The sequence below is a fragment of the Babylonia areolata genome, chromosome 13 (assembly GCF_041734735.1).
Source record: "Babylonia areolata isolate BAREFJ2019XMU chromosome 13, ASM4173473v1, whole genome shotgun sequence".
In the NCBI taxonomy this organism is placed as follows: domain Eukaryota; kingdom Metazoa; phylum Mollusca; class Gastropoda; order Neogastropoda; family Buccinidae; genus Babylonia; species Babylonia areolata.
Genome location: NC_134888.1, coordinates 5,019,314 through 5,041,251, shown reverse-complemented (window position 1 = coordinate 5,041,251; position 21,938 = coordinate 5,019,314). Strand labels below are relative to the sequence as shown.

The 21,938-nt window shown below is 41.5% G+C and overlaps 2 protein-coding genes across 2 annotated transcripts in view; one reads left to right on the top strand and one right to left on the bottom strand.

Annotated features, from left to right (window-relative positions):
- The window catches only part of LOC143288998 (uncharacterized), an 87,142-nt gene extending 66,756 nt beyond the window's left edge, over window positions 1–20,386 (bottom strand). Inside the window, exon 1 of the mRNA XM_076597743.1 lies at window positions 20,238–20,386. Coding sequence (XP_076453858.1) covers window positions 20,238–20,323 — 86 coding nt within the window. The 5' untranslated portion in view covers window positions 20,324–20,386. The remainder of the gene's footprint in view (window positions 1–20,237) is intronic.
- The window catches only part of LOC143288999 (sodium/hydrogen exchanger 9-like), an 81,529-nt gene that overhangs the window by 26,985 nt on the left and 32,606 nt on the right, over window positions 1–21,938 (top strand). Inside the window, exons 12-14 of the mRNA XM_076597745.1 lie at window positions 2,038–2,191; window positions 3,036–3,093; window positions 8,908–8,960. Coding sequence (XP_076453860.1) covers window positions 2,038–2,191; window positions 3,036–3,093; window positions 8,908–8,960 — 265 coding nt within the window. The remainder of the gene's footprint in view (window positions 1–2,037; window positions 2,192–3,035; window positions 3,094–8,907; window positions 8,961–21,938) is intronic.

The window sequence follows — 21,938 nt, the reverse complement described above, 5'->3', positions numbered from 1 at the left end:
AACAACAAACAGCAAAGAACAACAACTACAACATCAAACAGCAAAGAACAACAACAACAACAAACAGCAAAGAACAACAACAACAAACAGCAAAGAACAACAACTACAACATCAAACAGCAAAGAACAACAACAACAAACAGCAAAGAACAACAACTACAACATCAAACAGCAAAGAACAACAACTACAACATCAAACAGCAAAGAACAACAACAACAAACAGCAAAGAACAACAACTACAACAACAAACAGCAAAGAACCACAACTACAACATCAAACAGCAAAGAACAACAACATCAAACAACAAAGAACAACAACATCAAACAGCAAAGAACAACAACATCAAACAGCAAAGAACAACAGCTACAACATCAAACAGCAATGAACAACAACAACAACAACATCAAACAGCAAAGAACAACAGCTACAACATCAAACAGCAAAGAACAACAACATCAAACAGCAAAGAACAACAACTACAACAACAAACAGCAAAGAACAACAACTACAACAACAAACAGCAAAGAACAACAACAACAAACAGCAAAGAACAACAACTACAACATCAAACAGCAAAGAACAACAACAACAAACAGCAAAGAACAACAACTACAACATCAAACAGCAAAGAACCACAACTACAACATCAAACAGCAAAGAACAACAACATCAAACAGCAAAGAACAACAACTACAACATCAAACAGCAAAGAACAACAACAACAAACAGCAAAGAACAACAACTACAACATCAAACAGCAAGGAACAACAACAACAAACAGCAAAGAACTACAACATCAAACAGCAAAGAACAACAACATCAAACAGCAAAGAACAACAACTACAACATCAAACAGCAAAGAACAACAACATCAAACAGCAAAGAACAACAACATCAAACAGCAAAGAACAACATCAAACAGCAAAGAACAACAGCTACAACATCAAACAGCAAAGAACCACAACTACAACATCAAACAGCAAAGAACAACAACATCAAACAGCAAAGAACAACAACTACAACATCAAACAGCAAAGAACAACAACAAACAGCAAAGAACAACAACTACAACAACAAACAGCAAAGAACAACAACTACAACATCAAACAGCAAAGAACAACAACAAACAGCAAAGAACAACTACAACATCAAACAACAAAGAACAACTACAACATCAAACAGCAAAGAACAACATCAAACAGCAAAGAACAACAACTACAACAACAAACAGCAAAGAACAACAACAACAAACAGCAAAGAACAACAGCAACAACAACAAACAGCAAAGAACAACAACAACAAACAGCAAAGAACAACAACAACAAACAGCAAAGAACAACAACAACAAACAGCAAAGAACAACAGCAACAACAACAACAAACAGCAAAGAACAACAACAACAACAACATCAAACAGCAAAGAACAACAGCTACAACATCAAACAGCAAAGAACAACAACTACAACATCAAACAGCAAAGAACAACAACAACAAACAGCAAAGAACAACAACTACAACAACAAACAGCAAAGAACAACAACTACAACAACAAACAGCAAAGAACAACAACAACAAACAGCAAAGAACAACAACAACAAACAGCAAAAAACAACAACTACAACAACAAACAGCAAAGAACAACAACAACAAACAGCAAAGAACAAGCACTACAACAAAAAACAGCAAATAACAACAACAACAACATCAAACAGCAAAGAACAACAACTACAACAACAAACAGCAAAGAGCAACAAGGACAGCAACGACTACGATGATGAGAACGGACGAGGATGAGGACAAAGAGATGATAATGATGACGACGATGACGATGATGGATGAGGACAGTGATGGATGATGACGAGGACAAAGACGACGACGACGATAACGGACGGGGATGAGGACGGACAGTGATGATAATGACGATGATGAGGATGATGATGGATGTTGATGAGGACAACAACGATGAAGACGGAAGAGAAGAAGAAGAAGAAGAAGAAGAATGAGTGTTGACCTACCTGTGTGTGGCGGTGTGCGTCAGGTCTGCGAGGCGCGGTGGCCTTTGCCCTGGCCATCCGCAACACGGAGACGGAGGCCAACCAGCACATGGCCTCGGCGACCATGATGATCGTCCTGGCGACCGTGGTGCTGTGTGGGGGCTTCACCACACCCATGCTCCAGTGGCTGCAGATCAGGTGGGTGTGGGTGTGGGTGTGGGTGGGGTAGGTGTGTGGGTGGTTGTAGGGTGTGTGTGGGTGTGGGGGTGTGTGGGTGGTTGTAGGGTGGGTGTGGGTGTGGGGTGTGTGTGGGTGTGTGAGTGGTTGTAGGGTGTGCGTGGGTGTGGGGTGTGTGTGTGTGTGAGGGAGGGAGAGAGAGAGAGACGGAGAGAGAGAGACACACACATACACACACACACACAGACACACACACTCAGACACACTCACGCACACGCACGCACACTCACACACACACACACACACACAGACACACAGAGTCCAGAGTGGTGTGTGTTTGGGGGTGTAAGGATGCACTTTGGTTTTTTTATTTATTTATTTTTTTGTTTTAGTAAAGCTGAAAAGTGTGTGGTTCCAGCCATACTGATGTTTTTTTTCATTGGCCTGGCTTCACCACGACCAAGTCTGTTATTGTCATCAGTTTTGGGGGCTTAGTATGTGGTGTCCTAAGTAAGTTAAATCGGAACAGGCATTACTGAACACCACAGAAGTGACTCAGCAGCAGTGCAGGGTCTCCTCTGGTGTGCGGCCGCCTGGCGACCAAACATCGAGAGTTCCTTGTGGGACTGTTCGATGCTGGGACTGTGACGGACGAATGTGGGCGTGGTTGTGGGGATGGAGAGGTGGGGGGTGGGTGGGGGGGTGGGGGACTTGGAATGAGTGATAGAACTGGAAAAAAATTAAAAAAAACCTGGTGTGGTTTCAGCCATGTTGATGTTGTTCCTCATCGTCGTCGTCGTTGTCGTCGTCGTCATCGTTGTTGTCGTCGTTTGTGATGTTGTTCATTTGGGTGCCCTGTCGGCAGGGTTGGGGTGGAGGAGGAGAATGCGATAGCTCTGAGTCAGCTGACGTCCGTGAGAAACGTGAGTTGCTTGGCGTGACTTGCCCTTTTCTTTTTGTATGTATGTATGTTTGTATATTTATATATATTCTCTATATGGATCTTTTGGTTTCATATTCTTTACTTTTGTGTTTTAGTGTGTGTTTGAAATTTTTTTTTTTTTTATACATGTATACTCTGAATGTGGGTGCATTTTTATTCCGGTTTTTTTTTTTGTGTGTGTGTCTTTTTTGTTTTTGTTTTCTGTCTTGAGTTCTGTTTTTTTGTTTTCTTTCTTTCTTTCTTTTCTTTGTTTTTGAAGATTTCATTCATTTATTTATTGGAATGATTTTTGTTTTGTTTGTTTGGGTGAATTTTCCCGTGGTTTTAGAATAATCTCTGCATATATTTTCTTGTTTTCTCAGTGGGGTAGAGGGAGAGGGGTAGAGAGACAGACAGAGAGAGAGAGAGAGAGAGAGAGTGTGCACAAGCGCATGTGTTCATGTGTATATGCCTTCGTTTCTCATCATTTCTCATATAAGTTTTCCTCTTGAATCATGTGAACACTGATCGCCCTGAGTTATTTTTGTTGTTGTTTTTTTTTTTGCCATGCTTTATATTTTGTTTAAACAAAAGTCTATGATGATACCACCGGTCTGTGAAGCCATTTTCGTTGCTGGGTTGCTCCCCTTTCATTCTTGTTTCTTCCATCTTTCATCAGTCATGCTGCTCATCTTTAGGAGTCTTCATCTGCTTCTCATTTTCAGGAGTCTTCTTCTTCTTCTCATTTTTAGGAGTCTTCTTCTTCTCATTTTTAGGAGTCTTCTTCTTATTTTTAGGAGTCTTCTTCTTCTCATTTTCAGGAGTCTTCTTCTTCTTCTCATTTTTAGGAGTCTTCTTCTTCTTCTCATTTTCAGGAGTCTTCTTCGTCTTCTTCTCATTTTTAGGAGTCTTCTTCTTCTTCTCATTTTTAGGAGTCTTCTTCTTCTTCTTCTTCTCATTTTTAGGAGTCTTCTTCTTCTTCTTCTCATTTTTAGGAGTCTTCTTCTTCTTCTTCTCATTTTTAGGAGTCTTCTCCTCCTCCTCCTTCTTCCTTGACTCTGTGAAAAGACAGTGGGGTGCCACATTGAAGAACTATTCACGACATTCCTCCATGTCTTTCGCTTATGGTTTTCCCCATCCATTCTGCAGTGTTGCCAGTGCATCGTTTGTTTTATTTTTTTTTCTGCCTTCCCCTCCATCTCTCTCCCCCCCCCACCCCCCACACCCCTCCTTGTACAGTTCCTTGGAGGACTTGTTTTAGCAAGGCCATTGGGTTTCGAGGATTAGACTTTGCAAGGGGGGTTGGGGGGGGGGGGGGGGGGAAGAAAAAGGCTGTGCTGCGTTATAGCGATGCGCTGTCCCTGGGCAGCGGAGCAGGCAGTATTTCATACAGAGAGATCTGTTTTACAGCGTGATACAGTACAATGATTTGCGCAAGGACAGTCTGTGTACCTGTTGCACTGTTGTAGGCAGTGCTCTGGTGACTTAGTCATTGGCTTCGACCCTTCCTTGGGTTTTTTTTCTTTCTCTGTCAGGTTGGTCTGTATTCCACCTCTGTCCTCCTTCTACCGTCCACCTTCTGTTGGTGGTTGTATCATTCATTTTAGTCAGTTTAGTTTTGATGACTCTTTCTGATCTTCCAGCTTGGATTGATGGAGTCTCCCGTCGGAGCGACGGATGAGTAGGCAGGCAGGCTTATCTGTCGGTGTGTGTCCTCATAAGGGAGAAGAGGCCGATTCTGGATGTGCAGCACTTCCCACAGGTGTTGCAAGGGAAAATGTCTCCAGGAGTTGAGCCCTGCTTCCTTCGCTCACGCTTCTCCTTAATGGCCAGCGTTCTCTTGTTTTCAAATGTCTTTATGCCACTAGAGCACAGCATCCTCCAACGAGAGCGGTCAAGGGCATCAGTTTCCCAGGAAGCGATGTCTATGTCACAGGCTATGAGGTTTGCCTTCAAGGTGTTCTTGAAGCGCTTGCAGGGTCTTCCAAGTTTGCGGTGGCCTTCCTTCAGCTGGCCATTCAGTAGCATCTCTTTGGAATTCTGCTGTCTGTCATGCGGACAGTGTGTCCTGTCCAGCGTAGCTGGCACTGGATCAGCAGGCTTTCGATTTATACTGTGTCTTGACCGTATCCTGCAGTGTCTGTGCTGTTCTGTCATTTTCACCGTATGTTCCACCAGCTTCATTTGCGTTCATGGACATGATGATCTGATCACCTTTATCCCTGTACTTGGACATTGGCAGAACAATCTGTCGCCTTTGCTCTTGTTGTTAAACATCAGCATATTAATCCTATCACCTTTATTCTTGTATTCAGATTTTGACAGAATTATCTGATCGCCTATTATTCTTGTACTTTAAACATTGGCATAATAATCTCATCACATTTATCGTTGCACTTAGACATTGACATGATGATTTGATCACCTCTATCTTTGTACTAAACATGGAGATGATAATCTAATCACCTTTATTCTTGTACTTAAACATCAGCGTAATTATCTGATCGTCTTTATTCTTGTTCTGAAAAAGAACAACATATTTATTTGATCATATTTATTCCTGCACTTAAACATCAACAGAACAATCTGATCACCTTTGTTTTGTGTATTTAAACATGAACCTAGGAATATGATCACCATTATTCTTGTATTCAAACATCAACATGATAATATGATCACCTTTGTTCTTGTACAGTTGTACTTAACATCAGCATAGTAATCTGATCACCTTTAATCTTGTACTTAGATATCAACGTAATTATTTGATCACCTTTATTCTTGTACTTAAACATTGACATAATAATGCAGTCATCTTTATTCTTGTACTTAAACATTGACATGATAATGCGATTACCTTTGTTCTTGTACTTAAACATTGACATGATAATGCGATTACCTTTATTCTTGTACTTAAACATTGACATAATAATGCGATCACCTTTATTCTTGTACTTAAACATCGACATGATAATGCGATCACCTTTATTCTTGTACCTCACCTTTATTCTTGTACTTAAACATTGACATGATAATGCGATTACCTTTGTTCTTGTACTTAAACATTGACATGATAATGCGATTACCTTTATTCTTGTACTTAAACATTGACATAATAATGCGATCACCTTTATTCTTGTACCTCACCTTTATTCTTGTACTTAAACATCGACATAATAATGCGATCACCTTTATTCTTGTACCTCACCTTTATTCTTGTACTTAAACATTGACATAATAATGCGATCACCTTTATTCTTGTACTTAAACATTGACATAATAATGCGATCACCTTTATTCTTGTACTTAAACATTGACATAATAATGCGATCACCTTTATTCTTGCACTTAAACATTGACATAATAATGCGATCACCTTTATTCTTGTACCTCACCTTTATTCTTGTACCTCACCTTTATTCTTGTACTTAAACATTGACATGATAATGTGATCACCTTTATTCTTGTACCTCACCTTTATTCTTGTACTTAAACATTGACATAATAATGCGATCACCTTTATTCTTGTACCTCACCTTTATTCTTGTACTTCACCTTTATTCTTGTACTTGATCATTGACATAATAATGTGATCACCTTTATTCTTGTACTTAAACATTGACTTAATAATGCGATCACCTTTATTCTTGTACCTCACCTTTATTCTTGTACTTCACCTTTATTCTTGTACTTGATCATTGACATAATAATGTGATCACCTTTATTCTTGTACTTAAACATTGACATGATAATGTGATCACCTTTATTCTTGTACCTCACCTTTATTCTTGTACTTAAACATTGACATAATAATGCGATCACCTTTATTCTTGTACCTCACCTTTATTCTTGTACTTCACCTTTATTCTTGTACTTAAACATTGACATAATAATGCGATCACCTTTATTCTTGTACTTAAACATTGACATAATAATGCGATCACCTTTATTCTTGTACTTAAACATCGACATAATAATGCGATCACCTTTATTCTTGTACCTCACCTTTATTCTTGTACTTAAACATTGACATAATAATGCGATCACCTTTATTCTTGTACTTAAATATTGACATGATAACCTGATCACCTTTATTCCTGTACTTAAACATCAACATACTAATCTGATCACATTTATTCCTGTACTTAAGCACTTAAATTATAATCTGATCACCTTCATTTTTTTTTTTAATATGCTTCAACATTGACATTATAATTTATCACCTTTATTCTGAACTTGGCCATTGACACAATAACCTGATCACCTTTTATGAATTGTTTTCTTATACTTTGACATAATCGACATACCAATTCATCACCTGTATTCCTCAACATACGAGTTCATCACCTGTATTCCTGAACATACGAGTTCATCACCTGTATTCCTGAACATACGAGTTCATCACCTTTATTCCTGAACATACGAGTTCATCACCTTTATTCCTGAACATACCAATACATCACCTTTATTCCTGAACATACCAGTACATCACCTTTATTCCTGAACATACCCATTCATCACCTGTATTCCTGAACATACCCATTCATCACCTGTATTCCTGAACATACCAATTCATCACCTTTATTCCTGAACATACGAGTTCATCACCTGTATTCCTGAACATACCAATACATCACCTTTATTCCTGAACATACCAGTACATCACCTTTATTCCTGAACATACCCATTCATCACCTTTATTCCTGAACATACCAGTACATCACCTTTATTCCTGAACATACCCATTCATCACCTGTATTCCTGAACATACCCATTCATCACCTGTATTCCTGAACATACCAATTCATCACCTGTATTCCTGAACATACCAGTTCATCACCTGTATTCCTGAACATACCCATTCATCACCTTTATTCCTGAACATACCAGTTCATCACCTGTATTCCTGAACATATGAGTTCATCACCTTTATTCCTGAACATACGAGTTCATCACCTGTATTCCTGAATATACCAATACATCACCTTTATTCCTGAACACACCAGTACATCACCTTTATTTCTCAAGGCCTGACTAAGCGCGCTGGGTTACGTTGCTGGTCAGGCATCTGCTTGGCAGATGTGGTGTAGCGTATATGGATTTGTCCGAACGCAGTGACGCCTCCTTGAGCTACTGAAACTGAAACTATTCCTGAACATACCAGTTCATCACCTTTATTCCTGAACATACCAGTACATCACCTTTATTCCTGAACATACCAATTCATCACCTTTATTCCTGAACATACCAATTCATCACCTGTATTCCTGAACATACCAGTTCATCACCTTTATTCCTGAACATACCAATTCATCACCTGTATTCCTGAACATACCAATTCATCACCTGTATTCCTGAAAATACCAATTCATTACCTGTATTCCTGAACATACCAGTTCATCACCTTTATTCCTGAACATTCCAGTTCATCAGTTTTATTCCTGAACATACCATTACATCACTTTATTCCTGAACATACCAGTTCATCACCTGTATTCCTGAACATACCAATTCATCACCTTTATTCCTGAACATACCAGTACATCACCTTTATTCCTGAACATACCAGTTCATCACCTGTATTCCTGAACATACCAATTCATCACCTGTATTCCTGAACATACCAATTCATCACCTGTATTCCTGAACATACCAGTTCATCACCTTTATTCCTGAACACACCGGTACATCACCTTTATTCCTGAACATACCAATTCATCACCTGTATTCCTGAACATGCCTGATTAAACATGAGCGCTGACTGTACCGTGGATCTCTATCCCCATGTGTGTGTGTCTCCCTGTCCCGTGAAACGCAGGCTATGACAGGGCAGAGACAGTATAGCTCTATGGATGGCGCCCCCAGCGCTCAGTCTGCCGCCAGCGCCACCTCGGTTGGTTTGATCGCCTCCCCTGCCTCTCTCTCTCTGTTTGTGGGGGTGATGTCCCTTTGCCTGACTCCTTGCCATCGTTAGCCTTTCTCGTGTTTGCTGTTCTTTTGCTCTTTTTTTACTGTCAGGACTTGGCTTGTTCTGTGCTGCATGCGTTTTGGGTTTTTCAGTGACTTTTTGAGCTTCTTGAACCTGCTTGAGTTTGTGGGGAAGGGTGGAAATTATGTGCAAGTAAGTGGTCTTATGTTCCCTTTATGTTTTTTGTTTGTTGGTGGTCGCTGATGGAATAAAGTAAAGAGTGGTTTTTTTTTTTCTTTTTTTTCTTTTGGCCATTTGTTCTAGATTTTGTGTATTCTTTGTAGTTGATGAAAGGACTTTTTTTTTTTTTTTTTGCCACAAGATGTCCAAGCAAGCAAAGAAACATAATATCAGACCCTGACACTGCGGATGTAAAACTAAAAGTAATGGGACATTTGTCCTCTTCAACAGTAAAATGATAGGGACATTCTCAAGCCTGTATCTGTCTGTGTCTGATATCCAATGCTGATGTGCATCCATGTAAATGTAATGGAATGTTAAAGTTTTTAGAATGTTTTAAAATGTTGTGATTTAAAGACCTGTGTGATCCCCTGGGCATGGCGTTCCCAATTTCAGATAGCATTTGATTCTGATTGTGATTGATAACAGCTCAAGCAGGTTCAGGTTGTTTTTGTTCATCGGTTGTTGTTCTGTTTACCCGTGTTGTTTTCTGTTGAACTAAGTGGGGTGTGGTTGTCAGTGCGTGTTTCTGTTTATTTCTAATCAACACTTGCGTTCAGTTTTCAGAATCTTGTGAGTTAACATGTTTCCTTTTCTTAATACTTCTCGCCGTTCTCTGTCCCTGATACTAACAGTCTGGCTGGTTTCGATCTCAAGTATATTGACTTATGCACTTGCTTTGTTTAATGTTTTTTTTTTTTTTACACCATGAATAAGCTGTTTGCATTGCAATATTAAATTCACTTCATCAGACACTAATAATCTTTATCTGGGGATATTTTTTGTGTGTGTGTGCTAAATAACCTTTATACTGAAATGAATTTAGTTTTTCAAAATCCCTTTTTTAGGATTGCAAACTGTTATGTATTCTCTTTTTATGTTTGTTTTTTTCTCTCTTGCCCCTTCAAATCGGCCCTTTACACACAGTGTTCAGCTGTGCAAACCACAAGTCAGTTACAAGTCAGACATTTTAGCCAGTGCAGTGCATTGGGTTTGTGTGCGTGTGTAGGTCATGCATCTGATAGATATAGATCTTCCCCGTGCCCCCCCCCCCCAGCCCCCAACTCCCTCCTCCTTCTCCCAGTGTGCATGATCCCATTTTTTTACCTTTTGACGTTAGTTGATTTGTGTCCATGTTTGCCCAATGATGTTATAGGCCCAACACTCGGCTTATATCACAGATTGACATAAGTTTACATTTGGGCCAACAGCAAAGTGAGAGCTGTATTATCAGTGGTTTCTCCAGTCAATGGGAAACCATTTACAGCTTAGTCTTTTTGTGAAGGACTATGACTCTCAAACTAGGAGGCAAAATTGCACTGGCTCTTAGTGCTGCAGCCTTGGAGGCTAGTTGGCCTTTGGGAACCATCCCCAATGCCGACTGTCCTAAAACCCTCTTGGCCGAGAGAATGGGGATGTACTTGGGCAAGACACTCTCCACTATAATCAGAACAGCAGTTGCCTCCTCTGTTGTTCTGATGGTCATAGCCGGACACGACTGACTATCATATATATATAGTAATAATGATGAAAATAGTAATGTATGATAGTCAGTGGTGTCCGACCATGACTTCCAGAACAGCAGGGGAGGCAACTGCTGTCCCAACTATCTGGGCTAGAATATTGATTTTAGTGGGAGTGTCTTGCCCCAAGTTACACCACCCCTCTCTCTCAGCCAAGAGGGGTTTTAGGACAGTCGGCGTTGGGATGGTTCCTAAATGGCCAACTAGCCCTCAAGGCTGCAGCACTAAGAGTCAGTGCAGTCTTTATTTGTCTTGCCTCCTGCTCAGTCCTAGTTTGAGAGTCACAGACCTTCGCAAAAGACTTAAGCTGTAACTGACTTCCCATTGCAGTGGAGAAGCCATTGATCATACAGCTCTCACTTTGCTGTTGGCCCAGCTGTAAGCTTATGTCAATTTGTGATATTTGTGAGCGTAGGGTCAAAAAAAGAAAAAAAAAAAGAAGATAATGTTATTAATAGTGAATGGTATTTGTATAGGGCCCTTCTCTGAGTGTAGTTAAACTCAGTGTGCTGCCAGTTATCTGTTCTCATGCCGCCACCCCTGCACCCGAAAATGACTGATGACCACACTAAAATACACACACACACACATGCCCCATGAGTAGAAAACTGCTCAGAATTAACAGTCGAGAGAGAGAGAGAGAGAGAGAGAGAGAGAGAGATCACAAATGCCTCACAGAACAGATTGGGTTTTTAGCGGTGATTTGAACATAGGGAGTGTTGGTTGGTGCGGAAGACTGACAGGCAGAGAGTTCCGGACAGTGGGAGCACAAAAACTAAAACTGCTGTAGTGATTGAATCATTGATTGATTGGCTGATATGGATACTTATATAGCGCCTATCCTCGGTCGGAGACCAAACTCTAAGCGCTTTACAGAGTCATTTACACAACAGGCTGCCTACCTGGGTAGAGCCGACTGACGGCTGCCATTGGGCGCTCATCATTCGTTTCCTGTGTCGTTCACTGAGTGCTGTGTGTGTAAACACTGTCTAGATGTTTTGTCATCTACTCGAAGAAACCGGGATTCTTCCATTTTAATTTAAGCGTAGTGCCAGGCTGAGTTTTAGGGGAGAAACATTAGGACTTTGGTTTTAAACTGTTTAGTTTTTTAAACTGTTAAATTAAAAAAAAGAAAAGAAATCATATTATCAAGTGCTGTTGTATTTGAAACTGGGACTCTTCCAGTTTGGGGAGAACATTGGGACTTTACTTTTATCCTCCATTGGTATTTAAAATGTTCAAATCTTTTTTTTATATATTTTTTTTTATACCATAATATTGAGTGCTGTTGTGTTTAATTGTTGATTTGAACTTTGGGGAGAACATTGGGACTTTACTTTTATCCTCCATTGGTTTTTAAAATGTTTAAATATATATTTTTTTTTAACTACCATAATATCAAGTGCTGTTGTGTTTAATTGTTGATTTGAACTTTGTTTTTAAAATGCATGGGTATTTATTTTTTTTTTTTTTTTTTCAAGTTTGCATTATCAGTTAGAATTATGACTCCAGTACACAGGCGGATGAAAGAGTCGGTTGTATGAATGAATGATATGGATACTTACCTAGTGCCTGTCTTTGCTCGGACACCAAGCTCTAAGTGCTTTACAAACTAGGGGTTATTTGCACAACAGGCTGCCTGACTGGGTAGAGCTGACTGACGGCTGCCATTGGGCGCTCATCATTCGTTTCCTGTGTCATTCAGTTAGATTTCAGGCATGCATACATACACACTCAGACAGACGTGTGACATTTTATGTTATGACCATTTTGTTTATTTATTTATTTATTTATTTATCCTGCCATGTAGGCAGCCATACTGTGTTTGTTTTCCGATTTTTCGGGGGTGTGCATGCTGGGTATGTTATTGTTTCCATAACCCACTGAATGCTGACATGGATTACAGGATCTTCAACGTGATCTTATGCGTGTGTATACACATGAAGGGGGTTCAGGTACTAGTAGGTCCACACATTTGCTGACCTGGGAGATTGTAAAAATCTCCACCCTTTACCCACCAGGAACTGTTACCGAGATTTGAACCCGGGACCCTCAGATCGAAAGTCCAACGCTTTAACCACTCGGCTGTTGCGCCCTGTTCAGACCAACGTCTGTCATGCAGAGTTGTACTTACTTACTTACTGCCCGTCATGCCCTCTTGCATGTAGGACAGCAACTATTTCCACAACAGAGCTTTTGCTCGTGGGACGGCATTGTTAGCCCTGTGTCCAGCCAGCATCCTTGAGGACCAGTGAATTGTGCTTTGCCTCCCATCCTTTCTTCTTCTTCTTCTGCGTTCACTCGTATGCACACGAGTGGGCTTTTACGTGTATGACCGTTTTTACCCCGCCATGTAGGCAGCCATACTCCGTTTTCGGGGGTGTGCATGCTGGGCATGTTCTTTTTTCCATAACCCACCGAACGCTGACATGGATTACAGGATCTTTAACGTGCGTATTTGATCTTCTGCTTGCATATACACACGAAGGGGGTTCAGGCACTAAGCAGGTCTGCACATATGATGACCAGGGAGATTGTAAAAATCTCCACCCTTTACCCACCAGGATTCGAACCCGGGACCCTCAGATTGACAGTCCAACGCTTTAACCATTTGGCTATTGCGCCCGTCGCCTCCCATCCTTTGACCTGCTGGGCTTGGCTGGCCTTACACAGGAGTGTACGTTCCCTCTGGCATAGCTCCAGACTTCCCTCAGATACACAAGCCCCCCCCCCCACCCCCCTCCTCCCCGCCCCCCCATTCAGGGCAGGGTTGCAGTCCTTCGGGCACCTGATCACAGAAAAGTTGGGATGTTGAGGTGTGCCTGGTGGTGTTCTGTAATGAGAGTTCTGAACAGTGACTGGTTGTCTGAGGGATCTTTATCCTTTAAGTGTTGACAGTAATGGACAAAAATTAATAATAATAATAATAATAATGGTATTTATGTAGCGCTGAATCTTGTGCAGAGACAAATCAAAGCACTTTCGCACCAGTCATTTACACGCATGCATAACTCTAAAACTGTAGAAACTGAAGACAAGGAAGAGGCAGGCAAGGGAGGCTATTTTGGGAAGAGGTGGGTTTTAAGGCCAGACTTGAAAGAGCTGAGTTTGGAGACTTGACGAAGCGAAAGAGGAAGTTCATTCCATTTGCAAGGTCTGGAGACAGAGAAAGAACGGCGGCCAGCAGTCGAGTGTTTGAATCTGGGTATGCGTAAACAGAGTGGATCCGAAGCCGATCGTAGTGAGCGAGATGGAGTGTAGAGGTGAAGGCAGCCGCAGAGATAGGAAGGGGCAGTTTCGTGAATCTTTTGTGTGTTGGTGAATCTTGTGTTACCATGGTGAGTTTGTTTGGGATTAACTCTTGCCTTTATTTTTTGCATTCCTTCCCTCGGTCTATTGATTTTTGCGGGTTATGTTGGCGTTCTACGTCCTAAGACGGAGCAATAGCTAGTGGCGAGTGACGACAGGTTCGGGTCCCACATACGGACCAGGATGCTTGCTGTCGTCCTCCACTAGACACTTGAGTGGTGGTCTGGGCGCTAGTCCTTCTGAGATGATAAACCAAGATCCCATGTGCAGCATGTGTGTAGTGCTTCCAAAGGGAACCCATGACCTTCCCTGTGGGGATGCTGGGGGGGTCTTTCAGTATAAATAGCATCCCCGCCTTCTGGAAATTCCTGTGCTAGAAATTTCCTCTTTTCTGTCACTCTCTTTGTTTCTGCCTTTTTTTTTTTTTTTTTCTATCTGCACTGTTGTCTCCTTTTTCTGCCTTCCTATTCCATTCCCCTTTCTTTTTTTTTTTCAAGCAAGCCTTGACACTTTTTTTTATTTTTTTAATTTTTTTTAACTCTTTTCCACAGTCTATGATGTACTATCTGTGCTGTTTTGCTCTGGCGATTAGGTAGTAAAATGTGAACACTGGGATGGGCACTAGCTGCCCATTCTGCAGTTTTATTTGCCTGTATGGCCGTTTTAAATGTATTTTTGTTTGGCTTTGAAGTATTTTTTTCCTTTTTTACATTTTTTTTTTTAATCTGGGGATGACAAATTAAGCGGAATGGCTGGCATCCTGAGCATGGCCTAGTCTTATTTGCCATAAGGAACTAAATGGTTGGGATACTGTGTCATGAACTGTGTTTTGTGGGTTTGTCTTAGTGTTTTTTTTTTTTTTTTTTTTTTTTTTTGTAGATGTGACAGTTTTGTGTTGACGCGTTTGAGTATTTGTATGGTTTGACAGTCCTGATATGGCCCAGTGCGGTCGGCTGGACTATAAGCAACAAGAACAAGAATAAGAATAACCCATGACAGCAAAAGGATAGTCCCTGGAAATATATAAAAAAAAAAAAGAAAGAAAGAAAGAAAGAAAAAATTGTAGAAAAATCCACTTCGATAGTAGAAAATTTTTTAGAAAAATCCACTTCGATAGTAAAACTAATACACCTGCAAACAGAAAAAAAAAACCGGAAGAAAAAGAAAGGTGGCGCTGCAATGTGGTGATGCGCTCTCCTGGAGGAGAGCAACCCCAATTTCGACACAGAGAAATCTGCTTTGACAGAAAGTAACTCTGCACAATACACCCCAACTACAGTACAGTTACAATACAAAGCAAAATTCGCGCTTGCTTCTTGGTGCGTTGTAGTGTAATTGTGAGCGATGCCGTGTGTGTGTGACTTGTCGTCGTTATGTGTTTTTTTTTTTTGTGTCTGCGGACAGTGGTTAGTTTCGATGTCTCTCTGTCTCTGTCTCACTGTCTCTGTCTGTGTCTGTCTCTCTGTCTCTCTGTTCGTTGCAGCAGTGTGGCCCCGACGACCCCAACTCGCCAGTGTCCCCATTGCTTTGCTCTCAGCCGCAGGTATCATCGGATCATGTGCATGCCTGCCTGCCTGCCTGCATGCCTGCCTGTCTGTCTGTCTGTCTGCTTGCCAGTCTTGTTGGCTTGCTCTTTTGCTTTGCCGCGCCTTGTCATTGTTTGTGTTAGCAATATTATTTTGGTTGAGTTGTGTTACAGATTGAGTGTGTTGTGTTGTGGGTTTTTTTTTTTTTTTGCCTTTGTCCTGTCTTTTAGGCTTTTTGTTTTGCCGCCTTGTCAGTGTTTGTGTTAGCAATATTTTGGTTGAGTTCTGTTGCAGATTGAGTGTGTCGTGTTGTGGGGTTTTTTTTTGCCTTTGTCCTGTCTTTTAGGCTCTTTGTTTTGCTGCCTTTTCAATGTTTGTGTTAGCAATATTTTGGTTGAGTTCTTTTGTAGATTGAGTGTGTTGTGTGTTTTTTTCTTCTTTTCTTTGTCCTGTCTTGTAGGCTCTTTGTTTTGCGGCCTTGTCATTGTTTTGTGTTAGCAATATTTTGGTTGAGTTCTTTTGTAGATTGAGTGTGTTGTGTTGTTTTTTTTCTTTTCTTTTCTTTGTCCTGTCTTGTAGGCTCTTTGTTTTGCGGCCTTGTCAGTGTTTGTGTTAGCAATATTTTGGTTGAGTTCTTTTGTAGATTGAGTGTGTTGTGTGTTGTTTTTTTTCTTCTTTTCTTTGTCCTGTCTTGTAGGCTCTTTGTTTTGCGGCCTTGTCATTGTTTTGTGTTAGTAATATTTTGGTTGAGTTCTTTTGTAGATTGAGTGTGTTGTGTGTTGTTTTTTTTCTTTTCTTTTCTTTGTCCTGTCTTGTAGGCTCTTTGTTTTGCGGCCTTGTCATTGTTTTGTGTTAGTAATATTTTGGTCGAGTTCTTTTGTAGATTGAGTGTGTTGTGTGTTGTTTTTTTCTTCTTTTCTTTTCTTTGTCCTGTCTTGTAGGCTCTTTGTTTTGCGGCCTTGTCATTGTTTTGTGTTAGCAATATTTTGGTTGAGTTCTTTTGTAGATTGAGTGTGTTGTGTGTTGGTTTTTTTCTTCTTTTCTTTGTCCTGTCTTGTAGGCTCTTTGTTTTGCAGCCTTGTCATTGTTTTGTGTTAGTAATATTTTGGTCGAGTTCTTTTGTAGATTGAGTGTGTTGTGTGTTGTTTTTTTTCTTTTCTTTTCTTTGTCCTGTCTTGTAGGCTCTTTGTTTTGCGGCCTTGTCATTGTTTTGTGTTAGTAATATTTTGGTCGAGTTCTTTTGTAGATTGAGTGTGTTGTGTATTGTTTTTTTCTTCTTTTCTTTGTCCTGTCTTGTAGGCTCTTTGTTTTGCGGCCTTGTCAGTGTTTTGTGTTAGCAATATTTTGGTTGAGTTCTTTTGTAGATTGAGTGTGTTGTGTTGTTTTTTTTCTTTTCTTTTCTTTGTCCTGTCTTGTAGGCTCTTTGTTTTGCGGCCTTGTCAGTGTCTTTTGTGTTCGCTGTTCTTGGTTGAGTTCTGTTGTAGATTCGTTGTGTCTTGTTTTTTTTTTTTGTTTTGTTTTTTGTCCTCATCCAACGTGACCCACTTTCAGTAAGGGACTTTGGCCTTCTTCTGAATAATATATGTATGTGTGTGTGTGTGTGTGTGTGTGTGTGTGTGTGTGTGTGTAAAAGAAGCTGTGGTTGTTATCTTGTTTTGTTCGTGTGTTTCCATTTGTGTTGTGCCTTTGCTTTGTCTTGTGTTTTTGCTTTGTCTTAATGCCTGTGCTTTGTTCTTGTGTGCGTGTGCTTTGTCTTGTGTGTCTTTTGCTTTGTCTTGTTTCTTTGTTTGTGTCTTTGCTTTGTCTTGTGACTTTTCTTGTCCCTGTGCTTTGTTCTTGTGCGTGTGCTTTGTCTTGTGTGTCCTTGCTTTGTCTTGTTTCTTTGTTCTTGTCTTTGCTGTGTCTCGTGACTTTTCTTGTCCCTGTGCTTTGTTCTTGTGCGTGTGCTTTGTCTTGTGTGCCCTTGCTTTGTCTTGTTTCTTTGTTCTTGTCTTTGCTTTGTCTTGTGACTTTTCTTACCCCTTCGTTTTGCTTTGTGCGTGTGCTGTGTCTTGTGTGTCTTTGCTTTGTCTTGTGTTTGCTTTGTCGTGTGTGTCTTTGCTTTGTCTTGTGTTTGCTTTGTGTTGTGTGTCTTTGCTTTGTCTTGTGTGTGTCTTTGCTTTGTCTTGTGTGTCTTTGCTTTGTCTTGTGTGTCTTTGCTTTGTCTTGTGTTTGCTTTGTCTTGTGTGTCTTTGCTTTGTCTTGTGTGTCTTTGCTTTGTCTTGTGTGTCTTTGCTTTGTCTTGTGTTTGCTTTGTCTTGTGTGTCTTTGTCTTGTGTGTCTTTGCTTTGTCTTGTGTTTGCTTTGTCTTGTGTGTCTTTGCTTTGTCTTGTGTGTCTTTGCTTTGTCTTGTGTTTGCTTTGTCTTGTGTTTGCTTTGTCTTGTGTGTCTTTGCTTTGTCTTGTGTGTCTTTGCTTTGACTTGTGTTTGCTTTGTCTTGTGTGTCTTTGCTTTGACTTGTGTTTGCTTGTCTTGTGTGTCTTTGTCTTGTGTGTCTTTGCTTTGTCTTGTGTTGTGTTTGCTTTGTGTTGTGTGTCTTTGCTTTGTCTTGTGTGTCTTTGCTTTGACTTGTGTTTGCTTTGTCTTGTGTGTCTTTGCTTTGTCTTGTGTTTGCTTTGTCTTGTGTGTCTTTGCTTTGTCTTGTGTGTCTTTGCTTTGTCTTGTGTTTGCTTTGTCTTGTGTGTCTTTGCTTTGTCTTGTGTGTCTTTGCTTTGACTTGTGTTTGCTTGTCTTGTGTGTCTTTGCTTTGTCTTGTGTTTGCTTTGTCTTGTGTGTCTTTGCTTTTGTCTTGTGTTCTGCTTGCCTTGAGTCTTTGTCTTGCCTTGTGTGTCTTTTTGCATTGTCTTGTGTGTCTTTGCTTTCGTCTTCTCGTGTTTCTTTGCTTTTGTCTTGTTGTTTGTCATTTTGCTTTGCCTTGTGTCGTCTCAGCTTGCCTGACTGTGGTTTTTGTTTTTGTGTTTTTTGTTGGATTTTGCGTTATGTGTACATTGCTGCACATTTTTGATGTTGTTTTTATTGTGTTGATTTGCCTTGTAGTTTTACTTTGGTGGTTTTTTTTTGTTGTTGTTGTTTTTTTCTTTTTTTGTTGGTTTTGTTCACTTTCTCATCATCATTCATTGAACCGTGAGTGTGTGTGTGTGTGTGTGTGTGTGTGCATGTACATGCATGTGTTTGTGTGTTTGTGTGTGTGTGTGTGTGTGTGTGTGCAAGCATGCATGTTTGAGGGATGGGGCCTGTTGGGGAGCAGGGGATTGGGGGTGGCGGGGTGGGGGGGGGGGCGGGGGGGGGGCTGGGGGGAGTGTGTGTGGGGGGAGGGAGGGGGGCAGCAGAGAAGGAGGGTGTCAAATTTTTTTTCACCAGCGATAGTAGTGAGTGCATGAAAAGGTGTAGCTTTAGTTTCACAGAGATGTCAAAGCTTGTGGACTTACATCCATACACGCTACACCACATAGGTTACTGACCTTACACTGAAAGCCCAAGGACTTGGGTTTGTATAAAACATTCGGAAAAAAAAAGAGAGAGAAAAAAAAAAGAGAAAAGAACAATAATGAAACAATCCAGCAAGGCAGAGTGGTTAGTGTCATAGGCTAATGGGTGGGAGGGCCATGGTTGAATTCCCAGTGAAGGAGGAAGGATTTATTTATTATTTTTTTTTTTTTTGCCCTGCAGCCAGCTCCTACCCAGAGTTAAGTGTGGGGCTTCAGTGGGAAGACTGGGACCGAACGCTGGAGTCTCATCCACTTCCTGGCTGCGTCTTTGGGTGTGTTGCTCAAATTTCCTGACCGACACTGTCGAATGTCTGTCTGTATCTCTCGGTGCCTGGTTAATGCTGGGGTATCCTTGTGGACTGGAAGTGTAGAGTCACGTAGCCCCAAAGCTAGAGCGGACGTCCATTGCAGCATTGTCATCGCCCACCTTCACCCTCATCATCAGCAAGAATTAAATACAAAGTTGCGTGTCTCACCAGCCGCCGTGGCGAAGTGGTTAGCGTCGCGGACTGACGGCTGGGAGGACGCGGGTTCGAATCCCAGCGGAGGTGGGTTTTTCGGCCCGTGGCCGGCTCCTACCCAGAGTTGAGTGTGCTGTGGGCTTAAATGGGGAGACTGGGACCTCACAGTCGAGTGTCATCCACTTCAAGGATGCGTCTTTGGGTGTGTTGCTCTAATTACCTGACCAACACTGCAAGTGTCTGTATCTCTCGGGCCTGGTTAACGCCGGGATATCATTATGACGGGAAGCGTAGAGTACAGCCTTGTCACGCAGTCCTAAACCAAAATGGACCTCCATAGCAATATCGTCATCATCATCGTCATCCTCCTCCTCCTTCATCGTCATCAATATAAAAACAAAATAGTCTCAAAGTCTGTGGCCTTTCATGCCCTGCTCTCATGGTGACCTCAGTTTCGATGCCCCTCCACTTCCGTGCTTGGGGTGAGTCCTGTCAATGTCGTCAGTGTCGGCAGATTCATGGGGGGCTGTTGTTTGAGGGACGTGGTGGCGGTCTCCACTCTGGGAGAGACGCTCACTCAGTCTGGCTGCGCGACTAAGCCATTATTGTCGTTAGTAGGGGGCTTAGTAGGTGGTGTCCTAAGTACGTTAAAACAGAACAGGCACCACTGAACACCACCGAAGTGACTCAGCAGCAGTGCAGGGTCTCCTCTGGTGTGTGGCCTCCTGGCGACCTAACATCGATGGTTCCCTGTGGACTGCCGACGCTGGAACTGCGACGGACGAACCCGGGTGTGGCCGTGTACGGGGGAATCTAAATGAGCGGCGTGGGAGTAATGCCACTGAAACGGTGCAGATGATGGGGCAGCAAAAAAAAAAAAAAAAAAAAAAAAAAAAAAAAAAAAGTTGCGTGTCTCTGCTATTTCTGCTTTCCACTCCGCAGGACCTACTTATCTTTTCTGACCTTATCAGGGTTTACACTCCCACAAGAAATCTCCGCTCTTCCTCTGACGGTTACCTTTTGAAACTTCCTCGCGTCAGTACAAGAACCTATGGTGAACGTTCGTTCTTCTTTGCTGCTCCTCACATCTGGAACAACCTTCCTTATCACATCCGTGCGTCTTATTCTGTTTCTGCTTTTCGCTCATCACTAAAGACTCATTTAAAAAAAAACAACTATCGATAAGTACTCTCAGCTTCCTTTTCTCCAACACCACCCATGTCAGCTCACTTTGGATGTATGTAGAGTGGGAAAGGGGGGGGGGGGGAGGGTTTTTTGAGAAAGAGTGGCCATGAATGTTTTATGATACTTGTAATATTTTTCTTTCATGTAAAGTGCCCTTAGCTCTCAATGAGAAAGGACGCTATAGAAATGTACGCTATTATTATCTTCTTATTATTGTATGAAACTATTGTCCGAATTCCTTTGACCTTTCATGCAGTGCTCTCATGGTGATCTCAGTTTCAATTCCCCCTCCGCTTTCATGGTCAAGGTCTTCAGTGTCGGCATATTCATCGATCATGGGATGGTGTTGCTGGAGGGACGTGGTGGCGGTCTCCACTCCTGAAGGTGTTGCTCACATAGTTTGGTTTCATGACTAAGCATTGACAGTCTTCAGTAGGGGGCGTAGCAGGTGGTGTCCTAAGTATGTTAAATCAGAACAGGTTTCTACTGAACACCGGGTTAGTAGGTGGTGTCCTGAGTATGTTAAATCAGAACAGGTTACTACTGAACACTGGCTTAGTAGGTGGTGTCCCGAGTATGTTAAATCAGAACAGGTTACTACTGAACACTGGCTTAGTAGGTGGTGTCCCGAGTATGTTAAATCAGAACAGGTTACTACTGAAAACTGGCTTAGTAGGTGGTGTCCCGAGTATGTTAAATCAGAACAGGTTACTACTGAACACTGGCTTAGTAGGTGGTGTCCTGAGTATGTTAAATCAGAACAGGTTACTACTGAACACTGGCTTAGTAGGTGGTGTCCTGAGTATGTTAGAACAGGTTACTACTGAACACTGGTTTAGTAGGTGGTGTGTCCTGAGTATGTTAAATCAGAACAGGTTACTACTGAACACTGGTTTAGTAGGTGGTGTCCCGAGTATGTTAAATCAGAACAGGTTACTACTGAACACCGGCTTAGTAGGTGGTGTCCCGAGTATGTTAAATCAGAACAGGTTACTACTGAAAACTGGCTTAGTAGGTGGTGTCCTGAGTATGTTAAATCAGAACAGGTTACAACTGAAAACTGGCTTAGTAGGTGGTGTCCCGAGTATGTTAAATCAGAACAGGTTACTACTGAACACTGGCTTAGTAGGTGGTGTCCTGAGTATGTTAAATCAGAACAGGTTACTACTG